Raw genomic sequence first — 14,153 nt, 5'->3', positions numbered from 1 at the left:
TTTCCCTGAGTAGCGACTCATAGTTTTCAGTATACAAGTCTTTCACTTCTTTGGTCAACTTTATTTCTAGGTATTTGATTGATTTTGCTGAAACAGTAAATGGGAGTGATTTCTGGATGTCTTCTTCTTCATATTTAGTGTTTGCATAAAGAAATGCCACTGATTTTTGTACATTGATTTTCTAGCCTGACACCTTGCTATATTGCCTAATAACTTCCAGTAGTTTTCTGCTGTATTCTTTAGGTTTTTCTATGTATACTATCATATCATCTGCAAATAGTGAGAGCTTGACTTCTTTATTGTTGTGCGCGGGGCACGGAGAAGAGAGAGAGGGTTTTCGGAGCGAAGAGGAAACACAAATCTTTATTTGCACTGGCACCTCAGAGTTGGGTGCTAGAGAGGCAGGTTGGGCCACATGGAGGTAGCGAAAATGGCCGCCTCAGGCAGTAACCTTTCCTGCATCTGAGCACCGAAGTGGAGCACTGGCAAGAGAGTGAGGTGCATAAGAAGAAAGGCTTTTATAGGAGTAGCTTTCATGAGAATGGGAAGGGGGAGGAGTAACCATAGCACTCCAGGATAGGATAATAACTCTCATGAGAATGGGAGGGGGGAGGAGTAACCAAAGCACTCCAAATATGGCGGGGATATAGACAATGCCCTGAGGGCACAACATGGCTGAACAGGCACTCCGAGAATGTCCCAACTCTTGTGGGAACTAGCAGTAGCCTGAGGGGACAACATGGCAGATGTGACTGCATCGGCACAATTTCCCAGCACTTCTTCCCTTCCAATCTGTATTCCTTTGATTTCTTTCTCTTGCCTGATTGCTATGGCAAGAACTTCCAATACTATGTTGAATAGTAACGGTGACAGTGGACAGCCCTGTATAGTCCCCGATCTGAGGGGGAATGCTTTCAGCTTCTGTCCATTGAGTATGATGTTGGCTGTAGGTTTGCTATATATAGACTCCACTATCTTGAGGAATTTCCCATCTATTCCCATTTTTTGTAGAGTTTTGAGCATGAATGGGTGTTGGATTTTGTCAAAGGCTTTCTCTGCATCTATTGAGATAATCATGTGGTTTTTGGCTTTGCTTTTATTCATGTGGTGAATGACATTGATTGACTTACATTGATTGGATGTTGAACCAGCCTTGCATTCCTGGATGAATCCCACTTGGACATGGTGAACAATCTTTTTGATGTGCTGCAGTATCCGGCTGGCCAAGATCTTGTTTAATATTTTGGCATCTATGTTCATCAGAGATATTGGTCTGTAGTTTTCCTTTTTTGTGGTGTCCCTATCAGCTTTTGGTATTAGGGTGATATTAGCTTTTGGTATCAGGGTGATTTTGGCTTCATAGAAGGTGGAAGGGAGTATTCCTGTTTCTTCAATCTTATGGAAAAGCTTAAGAAGTATGGGTATTAACTGTTTCCTGAAAGTTTTGTAGAATTCGTGAAGCCTTCTGGTCCAGGACTTTTGTTGTTGGGGAGATTCTTAATAACGGTTTCAATTTCTTTGTCTGTGATTGGTGCATTTAGATTTTGTAGTTCTTCTTGGTTCAGTTTTGGAAGGACATATGTTTCTAGGAATTGTTCCATTTCTTCCAGATTCTCTAGCTTGGTGGCGTATCGTTCTTCATAGAAGTTTTACAGGATTCTCTGGATTTCTGTGGTGTCAGTTGTGATATCTCCTCCATGGTTTACAATTCTATTAATTTGAGTTCTCTCTTTTTTGTTTGTTGAGTCTGGGCAGGGGGTTGTCAATTTTGTTTAATCTTTCAAAGAACCAACATTTGGCTTCATTATCTTCTGTTCTTCAGACAGGCAGAGAGACCAACAGAGACAGAGACAGACCAAAACACTGGATTATCATTTTTATGCAGTACTGGGAATTAAACCCAGAGCATTACACATGCAAGGCATGCATTCTATCATTGAGCCACTTCCCTGGTTCATAAAACCATATATACATATTGCAAAATATATTTTTTGCAATATATATATATATATATTGCAAAAAAATGTATTTTTCAAAAGTAGCCATTCATGGCTTGACCATGATATGAGACTCTATAGTCTCCTTGAGTCCCACTAAATAATATTTATTTAATACTTACATCCATGTTAGTGTGAAACTATAAGCCTTTTCCGGGAATATAAAAAGTAAAGATCAGGGAGCACTCAAAAGGTAAAATTTCTGGGGGCCAGGAGGTGGCATGCTGGGTTAAATACACACAGTATGAAACATAAGGACCCACTCTAGGATCCAGGTTCAAGCCCCCAGTTCCCCACCTGCATAGGAGAAAGCTTCACAAGTGGTAAAACAGGTCTGCAGGTGTCTTTCTCTTTCCTTCTCTATTTTCCAATTCCCTCTCAATTTCTCTCTGTCTTGTCTAACAAAAACATGGAGTAAAATGGCTGCCAGGCACAGTAGATTCTTAGTGCAGGCACTGAGCCCCAGCAATAACCCTGTAGGAAAAAAAAAAAAAAAAGGTAAAATTTAGCTGAGCACCTAGACTGATTTCTGAGCTGAGCTACCATCTCATATCAGCTAACAAGACACATAGAGCTCAGGCTTATCAGATGCTGTCTCCACTGTCCATAGTACCATACATCCCCATACAGCTCAGTATGGTTCTACAACTTGCATAGCATACTGACTGGAACAGAGCTGAACTGAAGCAGGACTGTACTATAGGGAAACAGAATCTGTTGTATGGTAGGTATATATATATATGTTGTGTGTATGTATGTATGTATGGTAGCTATAAGTATGTTAAGTACTAAGAGCTCTTGCAAAGTGAGAGTAGGTTTTTAGCAGGTGAGACCCAGCAATTGAGAAATTTGGGGTGAATCACTTTTAGAAATCAGGAAGAATCATGTTAAATGAGATAAGCCAGAAAAAGAAGGATGAATATGGTAGGATCTCACTCAGAGGCAGAAGTTGAAAAATAAGAATAGAAGGAGAAACACAAAGCAGAACTTGGACTGTGTTGCATGTATTACACCAAAGTAAGTGACAATGGGTGGGTAGGGGAGGAGGTTCAGGTCCTGGTGCATGATGGTAGAGGAGGACCTATGTTGGGGGTGTTAGTGTATCTTGCATCAAACTGAGAAACTTTACAAATGTACCAACAACTGTATTTACCCTCAACTATAGACTATTAATTCCCCCAATATTTTTTTCTTTTTCTTTTTAATTTTTATTTATAAAAAGGCAACACTGGCAAAAACCATAGGATAAGAGGGGTACAACTCCACAGAATTCCCACCACCAAAACTCCATATCCCAGCCCCTCCTCTGATAGCTTTCCTATTCTTTACCCTCTGTGAGTATGGACCCAAGGTTATTGTGGGATGCAGAAGGTGGAAGGTCTGGCTTCTGTAACAGCTTCCCTGCTGAACATAGGCGTTGGCGGGTAGATCCATACTCCCAGTATGCCTCTCTCTTTCCTTAATGGGACAGGATTTTGGGGAAGCAGGGGACCAGCACACATGGTGGGGTCATCTGCCCAGGGAAGCCCAGTTGGCATCATCTTAGCATTTGGAACCTGGTGGCTGAAAGAATAGTTAACAGTTTTTTAAGATGTGCAGTGAAATCTGACCACATCAGGTAAATTCCTGGTCACTGTCTGGCTTTTGGTGTCTTGGCTGCAGAATTAGGTAGAATTGAGGGAAGAAAGGATGGGTTGGCATTCAGGATCACTGTCAGGTGATCTATTAATATGTATTTTACTAATTATGATGATATTTATATCCATTTGGAAAATAGGAACCTATAGAACTGTGAGGAATTTATTCAGTCTACCACATGGGCTCCGTCTTTCTTTACAAATTCCTTTCAGTAGGGATGAAAGGTACTGCCCAGAGCCTGTAGGTTCTTTGGAATTTATATGCCAGCTAGTCATGCCTGCTTTCATTTTCAAATACCTTGGTTTCTGCCAAAATTAATCTTTATTAATCTGTTACCTAACCTTTATAAAAATCATTCATTATATATAAAAGTGAAAAAAATAACAGGCTTTTCACAATAACCATATTTATTAGTCACCATGGTTAGTCAGCCATCTTTGTTATGTATAATAAAACTTTAAATTCAATAATAATGTCAATAATAAAATTATCTGACTATAAATAAATGAGAGTTAATTATAGATTTTTTCATAAGAATTTATCATATGTAACAGTGGATATTTGCTGGGGAATAAATGAATATTGTTGTGGCTATTTGTTTTTAACTGGTATGTTCTAGACAAGGAAAATTTTGCTCTTTTTTCCATGACAGATATCGATGGCTTAGAAAGCAGTGCAATTGGGGGGCAATTGATGGCCTCAGCTTCCACAGAGTCTCCTTTTACCCAAGGGAGGAGAATTGATGACTCCACAGTGGCAGGTAATGCCTTGGGTCTTGATTTAATGACTATACATACATCTCATGTGTTACCAGCAATTAAATTATTATGGGGAAGCATTTCGTGCTGTCATAAATGAGTTAACATTTTGCCTTGGCAGGAAAAGTATGTGATGATGATAAAGTACATTCACATCATCCTATCATACTGCTGATGGTACAATATTCATTATTTATAAGTACAAAGTGAGACACAATCCAATAAAGCACATTAAACTGTATTTCCTCTACTATGTACAATATAGTATTGCTGATTCAGTAGTAAAAAGTCCCGTACCATTAATCACTAAGTTTTCTTTAATTCTGTTTACATAATATCACTCACATTCTTTCATATTCCAGGTGTGGCATTTGCTCGCTATATTCTGGTTGGCTGCTGGAAAAACTTGATTGATACTTTATCAACCCCTTTGACTGGCCGAATGGCAGGAAGCTCCAAAGGGCTGGCCTTCATCCTAGGAGCGGAAGGCATCAAAGAGCAGAACCAAAAAGAACGTGATGCCATCTGCATGAGCCTTGATGGGCTACGGAAAGCTGCACGACTGAGCTGTGCACTAGGTACCAGTGGGAGTAGCATTGCTGATCCATGGACTGAGGGATACCCCTGTGGACTCTGGGGAATGGTACTAGTAGGAAACAAGTTTTGCAGAAGGGATTTTGATAAGTGAATAGTTAGATAATTGACTCAGTGACGATAATAACTGTGCTTCCTTTAAAGGAGTTGCAGCTAATTGTGCCTCAGCCCTTGCCCAAATGGCAGCTGCCTCCTGTGTCCAGGAAGAGAAAGAGGAAAAGGAAGTTCAAGAACCTAATGATGCCATAGCACAAGGTAACATCTGAAGACCCAGAATATACCTGACACAGTGTACACACACCTTCACATTAGTTCATTATGTATTTCATCTGTGCACCACTAATCATGAGACCCCACTGGACCACAGCCTGGATATGTTTTACGTGCCTGACCCTACAGAGTGCTTACAGTCGATTAATTCCTATCAAGATAAGAGACAGCCTGACTACTGACAACCGGGAAAGTATACCTGGCTGCTAACAGGACTCCACCAAAACCCCAGAGGCCACCTGTCTGAATTATTCATAGCTCTATTATCATCTGGCCACTGACTTTGGCACCTCATAGAGTGTATATTTAACTACTAACTACTCAGCCTATATTAGGAAAGGCAAAATGACCAGCTTTCTGAAAGGGAAGTTATGCAGATATTAGATGTCTATGAGGGGAGGCTCTGGAGATCTTTGCTTTCATCAGAGAAAACACTGCTGTCTTTATGTGTGTGTGTGTGTGTGTGTGTGTGTGTGTGTGTGTACTCCAGAAAGAGATAATTTTTAACTTTTTAAAACTGGTGAATAGAGTAGATGATTATCTTATTATAAGGAGAAGATGCCCTTCCTAATAGCAGTGGATGATGCTAGGACTCTTGGTTCAAGTTGTTATAGTACTATGTGGCAAAGTATATAGAATAGTCACAGAAATGGCAAATTTTAGCTGATACAAACAAATAGAAACAAATTAGGACAATGCTTCTCAAACTTGAGTAATAATATTAACATATGTATATATTTACATATGCTGTTAAGTTGCCAGAAAAGTCATAATGTATTTTTTCTGTTTTTTTTTCCAACTGAATCCTGACTGTTCTACATATGGTAACATGTAGATTATTAGAAAACAAATCAGTTCTTCCAGATCTCCAGTGCTAACTGAAAACAAGAATATCATAATGTTATTTGATATTTGCAAAAACTCTTTCATCTAAAGTTCTTAAACTATAAGACTAGATTTAAAAGTCAGGCCTGGCAAAATAGCTTACTTGGCTAATGTGTTGTTCTCCTTTATACTTTAGCTACCTCTCTACCTCACTGTCTCTATTTAAAAGTTAAAGAAAAAGGGGGTCAGCACAGTGGGTTAAACACACGTGGCACAAAGCACAAGGACCTGCGTAAGGATCCCGGTTCAAGCCCTCGGCTCCCCACCTGCAGGGGAGTTGCTTCACAGGCAGTGAAGCAGGTCTGCAGGTGTTTATCTTTCTCTCCCCCTCTCTGTCTTCCCCTCCTCTCTCCATTTCTCTCTGTCCTATCCAACAACAACGACGTCAATAGCAGAGATAATAATAACCACAACAACGAAAAAAACAACCAGAGTAACAAAAGGAAAAAAATGGCCTCCAGGAGCAGTGGATTTGTGGTGCAGTCACCGAGCCCCAGCAATAACCCTGGAGGCAAAAAAAAAATTTTTTTTTAAAAGCTAATAGTCAAATTATACACAAATGAAAAATAAAGTCAATATCACATACATCTGTTCTAATGTTAAATAATGCCTTGATGACAATCAGTTCTCCTTTACAATAGGAATGTGGTTATATTGTTTTTCCACCAGACCTAACTTTCAGTGACTTCAAAACTTTATTCATGGACGATATTTTCATTTGGTCCTGCCTTTGCATTTTACATAACTGGCTGCTTATGTCACCTTCTGCTTCTTATCTCATTTGTCATCTATAATTTTTAAAGTATTATTTGAAGATCGCAAATGCAAGTGTAAACTCAGTGAATTATAATATATAAATAATATTCAACTGAAAAGCTGCCATTGCTTTATTCCAAGTGTTCATATGTATGTTGTTTTCAATGAACATGAGCCCATAGTATGAAATAAATTAAAAAATTGCCAGCCACCAGAAACTCACTTTTATTTTGAGCACACAGAGTCTTTGCCCAAATGGCTTCGCTTGGGTTCAGTACATGAAATCTCATTGGCATTGCCATGGCTGATCAGGAACCAAGGGTGGGCCTGGAAGAACAGCGTCACCAGCTTAGGATGATCCAGTTCTGGAACCACAGAGTTGAGGCCACCAGTGTCTATGGGACCCGTTGACTAGGCAGATTGCATGATGAACTACAGGGACCTGTCATGGAGGAGTTTACTTCCAGTGATGTCTCCTTGCTTCCCATTTTGCCTTTGCACTATAGCACAATCTTTCCCTTTCATCCATTCTTCCTGTCTGCCTCCCTTATTGAGACTGTTAATTTAATAAATGTCTTTCTGGCACAGTGAAACTAAAAGTGGAGCAGAAACTGGAGCAGATTGGGAAGCTGCAGGGAGTATGGCTGCACACAGCCCATGTCTTATGCATGGACGCCATCCTCAGTGTGGGCTTAGAAATGGGAAGCCACAACCCAGACTGCTGGCCTCATGTGTTCAGGTATCTTGATGGGATCCCACCCCTGCCTTGGGAGCCTTGTGGGTGGTAGGCTGGAGCAGACTCAGCTCTTAAATAGACTATGGAAATTCATACAGTTGGAATAAGCTCTGTTGTTGTGCGTGGGCCGCTGAGATGAGAGAGACAGGGTCCGGAGCAAAGCGGAAACACAAATCTTTATTTGCACTGGCACCTCAGAGTTGGGTGCTAGAGAGGCAGGTTGGGCCACATGGAGGTAGCGAAAATGGCCGCCTCAGGCAGTAACCTTTCCTGCATCTGAGCACCGAAGTGGAGCACTGGCAAGAGAGCGAGGTGCAGAAGAAGAAAGGCTTTTATAGGAGTAGCTTTCATGAGAATGGGAAGGGGGAGGAGTAACCATAGCACTCCAGGATAGGATAATACCTCTTGTGAGAATGGGAGGGGGGAGGAGTAACCAAAGCACTCCAAATATGGCGGGGATATAGACAATGCCCTGAGGGCACAACATGGCTGAACAGGCACTCCGAGAATGTCCCAACTCTTGTGGGAACTAGCAGTAGCCTGAGGGGACAACATGGCAGATGTGACTGCATCGGCACAATTTCCCAGCAAAGCTCTAAGCAAGAGATTGAAAAGAGGAAAGGAAATGTAAAGATTCAACTTTTTTCTTCTAAAATAATTTAGTGGCAGAACTAGATTTATGACTTATCTACTGACATTGACTATGAGAAGCAGCTATATTACCCAAGGGGAAAATGATTTAAAAAAATAGTAAATGGCAAAAAAACTATGTAAGTTAAGTCAACTATGACAACCTAAAAGGTGGCCCTGTGTCAGCAATATGGCATTGTTTTATTTTTATTAGTTTCCTCTTTAGTTAAAGGACTTTTTTGATAAATGCATTCAAGGGATACATAAAGTTAGAGATACATACTTTGAGTATATATATGTACATAATGCCAAAGGCAAAATTTAGCTCTAGACTTTGCATCAAAATTAAAAGAAACATCCCCCAACAATTTATATTATTCAAACCTATATAGTAAAAATGAAGCAATAGCTTCACAATTCTATGTCTTAAGACAAAAACATGTCTCCTAGATTGTAGCATCCATACAGACTCAGTACAAAGGCAAGCATACTCCCACTGGAACAGGCACAGAAAGGAGGTCAGGCAGTTTCTTAACCATCTTCTCAACATGCCCAGTGCCTCACATTGAGTGAAGCTTCTGCAGAACAGCAGTGCCACAAAGGAAGACAGCCCCCCAAGGCTCAAGTCTGGCATTTTATCCACAGCACAATCAGATCTGGGTTTACCTTCTCAAAGCAAATACAGCCATGAACATTTGAGGAGTTTCAAGTCGGGAGCATACAGATCATTCAGACAAGATTGGGCATGTTCAGGGTGGTATACTAAATGAACTTGAGAGAGAGAGAGAGTGCTGGCACTCGCGTGGGTGGCCTCTCAGCATAGGTAAGCCTTGTTACTGGCCTCTCATGTTAACTCTAGTGGCTAACAACAGAAAAAGGACCAGGAGACCATTTCAATCACAAATTATCTATTTTATTGTACAGAAGGCAGGGTTTAAGTAGCAGAAGGGAACCAAGGACATTTTTCACATGAGGCAATAGTGGTGGGCTTTGAAGGTCAGAACCTTCATGGTGAAAGTTCTAAGGAATGAAAAGAATTGATTGTGGTAAAGGGGAGTTCCAGAGTGATTAGTGGCAAGAGAGAAGCAGACAGAAAAGAGCCTTGAAGGCAGAGAGATAAGATAGAAGAGTTAGGCCAAAGTGGAGGAGGAGGTGAATAGAAAGAAGGGCCTTTTAGTCAAGGCAGAATGGAGTATTGTGATCAAAAGCAGGTCAACTATAGTGAACTTTAAGCAGGCAAACCATTTGGTTTATAACAAGGAAATGAGTTCCGTGTTAGGGGGGATAGGTTCTTATGATGCTTGGGAGATTGACAAGGGGAAACTGAGTCAGGAAAGCTTTTCCTCCATGCTCAACCCCTGAAAGGGAGAGACTGACAGGTGGAATATCTTTTCAGACCTCCATCTTTATGATGGCAGTTCCCCTATGCTCTTACCATGCTTTCACAATTAACCCCACAAGAGAGAGCAGTGGGTGGGGAGAGTATGGCCTGTTGCTCTTCCTCACACTCAGGAAAGAAAAAGAAAAAGAAAAATATTTAAACTACCAGAACTATAGAGGGAATAGAAAAATTGTCAGATTATAGAACATTATAGTTGATTATTTGGTATGATCATTACTATAATTAAACGTATTCTTAAGAACAATCTCAGTTTCTAATTGGGAACCATTTAAACGCTGGCAGTTATACCACATGTTGTGACTCTTGTTTGTGTTTACTATAACTAGGAGACCATCCTACCTCAACCCTGACATTAGTGAACTATCAGGACCAAATGGGCCCTGCAGGTCAGAACCCCTGAGAGAAGGCCCATGTTAGCAGAGAATCATTTATTCTAGAATCCCAAAGTCCTCAAATTCTAATCAGAGGTCTAGGTAGTGGGGAAGAGGACCCTTTAGGAAAACTTGCTTAAATAGCCAAAATTTAGATAAGCCAGTAAGCTTTGTTACCCAACTTTCTTCCACTACAGAAGAGAATCTGAGAAATTCTTGCTCCCTTTCCAGAATAGTTAATCCAGCTCAAAAAAAAAAAAAAAAAAAAAAGGTATATATTGTGAGTGAAGAAAGCATAAGAAAGAACTGGGTGGTGGTCCACCCAGTAGGGTACACTTCTTACCATGCTCAAAGACCTGGGTTCAAGCCCCCAATCCCCACCTGAAGAGGGGAGACTTCACAAGTGTTGAACCAGTGCAGCAAGTGTCTTTCTCTCTCTCTCCCTCTTTGTCTTCTCCCTCTCCTCTCAATTTCTCTCTATCCTATCAAATATGGGGGGGGGAGTGGGAAATGTCTTTCAGGAGCAGTAGGTTGTTATGTAGGCACCAAACCTCAGCATTAACTCCGGTGGCAATTTAATAAAGAGAGAGAATTAAAAAAAAAAAAAGATTAAGAAAGTTGCAAAGTTGACTGAACATTTTTTGATTCACTATGGAATTTATGGAGCTGCCTTACCAGAGCTATAAGGCCTAATGGTTGCTTGCCTATGACTCTCTCTAGGGTGTGTGAGTATGTGGGCACACTAGAGCATACCCATTTCAGCGATGGCACTACTCAGCCTGCTCTGACCATCAGCCAGCCTTCAAAGGCGTCTGGAAGCTCTGGACTGCTTGGAGACCTGGAGTGTGAAGATTTATCTCATGAGCAGAACCAGGAGCAAGAACGTTCCCTGAGCTCGGCCCCTGTCATCCAGCCCCTTTCCATCCAAGAACTCATTAGGGAAGGTGGCCGGGGCCGGACCTCTGATTTCCGTGGAGGCAGCCTCATGACTGGAAGTAGTGCTGCCAAGGCAGTGCTCACACTCTCCACACAGGCTGACAGGTATGAGCGCCCATTCTCACCACACAGTTTGTCTGTTGGCAATACCACATCCATCACTATGGTTCATAAGCACTCCTGGGATTATTTGATTTTTCATCTAGTCATTTAAACTTCTTTTGATTTTTTTTTTCAAAAATATTTCTCTCCCCTAGTCCCCCACACTTAGAATGAATTCTCAGTAACTCCTTGAGATTAGCTATTTTCATTTACTAATTTACTACAGTATGTAGATATTCCCTTTTCCTGCCTCTCCATCATAACCACTGTGATAGTGGTCATCTGGAAAGTAGTTAACAGGTGGGGTATAATATTATATACAATATGTATATTATAAAAAATATAGTATTTTTCTACTAGAAAATGGAGAATAAATTGTGGAACTCAAAATCTAGACAATATTAAAATTAGACATTTAAAATCCCAAAAGGATTTTTTTTAAATGTCAGTATTTAATCTACTAATTCGCGTCTCAAAACTTGTGCCTCAAAAAAAAAAATGTGCCTCATATTATTTATTCCTTCAAAAGGAACTCTTTATTCCATTTTTATTTGTGATGCTCTCCCTTACCCAGCATGTGTCATACTTCATGGATACCTCTCCTTCCAGTGCCACCATATATGTAGAGGGTAGGCTGTGGTCTGTCCCAATAGCATTGAGAAACCAGCTCGTTTCATTCCTTATAAATGGCACACCCGGTTGAATGCACACATCACCGTGCACAAGAACCCAAGTTCAAGCCCATGCTCCCTACCTGCAGGGGGTAAGCTTCACAAGCAGTGATGCAAGTCTGCAGGGTTCTCTTTCTGTCTCCCCCCTTCCCTCTCAATTTCTCTCTGGCCTATTGAATAACATTTTTAAAAAGGAAAAGTAGAGGAAGAAGAGGTGAAATGGCCACCAAGAGCAGTGGCACCAAGTCCCAGCTATAACCCTCTTAGCAAAACAAGAAGGGGATTGGGTGGAGGCACACCTGGTAGAGCACATATGTTTCAGTGCTCCAGGACGTGGGTTCAAGCCTTGCCTGTCCCATCCTGCAGAGTTAACAACTAGTGTTGAAGCAGTGCTGCAGGTGTCTTTCCTATCCTTCTCTGCCTCCCTCTTTCTTTCTTGATTTCTCCCTGTCTCTATCCAAAAACTAAATATTTTTAAAAGAGATAAATTCCAGAAATATTTAGGAATAAAAATCATATATGCTAGTCTTGTCCTTGTACTCATTGAGGAGGGAAGAGTACTTATAGGATTTTGGTTGATTCTGACTTTATATCCTCCCCAGACCTAAGCCCAGCATTACACTCATCAAATGTGGTCCAACAAAAGTTTCAGTTGAGTCTGTTAACTTTTCCTTAATACCACTTATAAAACAGAAACAGTGTTTTCTAAGGATTCAATACCCAATTATTCTACTTCTGAAAACAATGCTTTTTCTGTCTTCCAGTTTATATTAAAGTGTTTTATGAATGTCCACCATAACTGAGCTAGGTCATGAGGTTATAGTTTTTTCTTTTTTTTTTGGTTTGGTTTGGTTTTTATTGGATTTTTGTTTTTGTTTTTGCCTCCAGGATTAACTCTGGAGCTTGGTGCTAGCACTACAAATCCACCACTCCTGGTGGACTTTTTTACATTTTTTTTCTCAGTAGGACAGAGAGAAATTGAGAGGGGGTGGGGGAGGTAGAGAGGGAAAAAGAAAGATACTTACATACCTGCTTCACCACTTGTGAAGCATCCTCCCCATGCAGGTGGAGAGTGGGGGCTCGAACCCAGGTCCTTGCTCATGGCACTGTGTGTGCTTAACCAGGTGTGCCACCATCCGGCCCCTATGATATTATTATTTTTTTAACCACAGTGTTTAGCTCTGTTTACTGATAGTGTCAGAATATGAACTTGAGACCTCTAACATTCATGTTCTTTTTTATTATTGATATATTTATTGATTTATTTCACATTCATGTTCTATGTGCTGTTGCTTCGCTAGTTTCTTTTCCTCAAATATTTTTTTAAATATCTTGATTATGATTATGAGATGGCTCACCATGCAAAAGAAAAACTTCAGAGTGTTGAAATAGTGTTGTCTCTCCTTTTTATGTCTCTTCTGTGTCTCCTCTTATTCTGCCTCCTTGTCTCTCACCCCATATCTGAAAAAAGAGTCTCCTGGGATGAGTGTAATCATGGATCCACGAAGCCCCAGCCCAAGAAGAAAAAAAAACTATGACTGCAAAGAAATTTAAATATATAAATAAAATATGGTTGGGCCCCTTCAGATTAAAATTTCATAGAGCAAACTCGCACTTATTAATAATAGATACAGTGAGAGTGTACTTTTATTATGTTTACACAGCATTTCTATTAATCACACCTAATGAAATTACTATAATCATTCAACCATAAAAACTTTGCTGAATTTTTTCCAAGAAGCACATTTTTTTGTTTCCTTCAGGCTCTTTGAAGATGCTACGGATAAGCTGAACCTAATAGCCTTAGGAAGTTTTCTTTACCAGCTGAAGAAAGCATCACAGTCCCAGCTTTTCCATTCTGTTACAGATACTGTCGATTACTCCTTGGTAATGCCAGGTAATTATTCTTGAATGAACTGTGCGTTAAAGTTAGCAGAAAGCAGCCCATGTCTCTGATACGCAGAGCTTGCCTGATGACTGGAATCCACATTTTCCTAGTGCATATCACCTTGGTTAAGCTCTAGTTTAAGGCAGTCTAATATGTGGGGTGGGAAGGAGTGAAAGTAGTATTTTTGTGAATGGAAAATGTTGTATCAGGGGCCAGGGGCAGTGGTGCAGTGGGTTAAGTGCACATAGTATGAAGCACAAGGACCTGTGCAAGGATCCTAGTTCAAGCACCCAGCTCTCCACCTGTGTGTGTGTGTGAGGGGGGGTCACTTCACAAGCAGTAAAGACCACTGAGCCTCAGTGATAACCTAGTACAAAAAAAAGGTATAGGTCAGTTAAATGTACCAGGCCCTGTATTAAACACCTTATGAATGTTATAATAGTTAATATTTAAAGCAACTTTGAGTCATGAGTACTGTTATCTCCATTTTATGGTGGGAAAGTTTATATGGTAGGAAAA

At 40.5% G+C, this 14,153-nt stretch overlaps 1 protein-coding gene across 5 annotated transcripts in view; it reads left to right on the top strand.

Annotated features, from left to right (window-relative positions):
* Positions 1–14,153, top strand: part of ARFGEF3 (ARFGEF family member 3) — a 133,824-nt gene that overhangs the window by 86,093 nt on the left and 33,578 nt on the right. For all 5 annotated transcript variants that reach the window (XM_060190386.1, XM_060190384.1, XM_060190383.1 and 2 more), the window contains 6 exons: positions 4,288–4,395; positions 4,756–4,971; positions 5,132–5,242; positions 7,487–7,637; positions 10,758–11,078; positions 13,510–13,643. In XM_060190386.1, coding sequence (XP_060046369.1) covers positions 4,288–4,395; positions 4,756–4,971; positions 5,132–5,242; positions 7,487–7,637; positions 10,758–11,078; positions 13,510–13,643 — 1,041 coding nt within the window. The remainder of the gene's footprint in view (positions 1–4,287; positions 4,396–4,755; positions 4,972–5,131; positions 5,243–7,486; positions 7,638–10,757; positions 11,079–13,509; positions 13,644–14,153) is intronic.

Source organism: Erinaceus europaeus, chromosome 4 (genome assembly GCF_950295315.1).
Source record: "Erinaceus europaeus chromosome 4, mEriEur2.1, whole genome shotgun sequence".
NCBI lineage: Eukaryota > Metazoa > Chordata > Mammalia > Eulipotyphla > Erinaceidae > Erinaceus > Erinaceus europaeus.
Note: the sequence above shows the minus strand (reverse complement) of the source record. Positions and strands in the feature narration are given on the sequence as shown.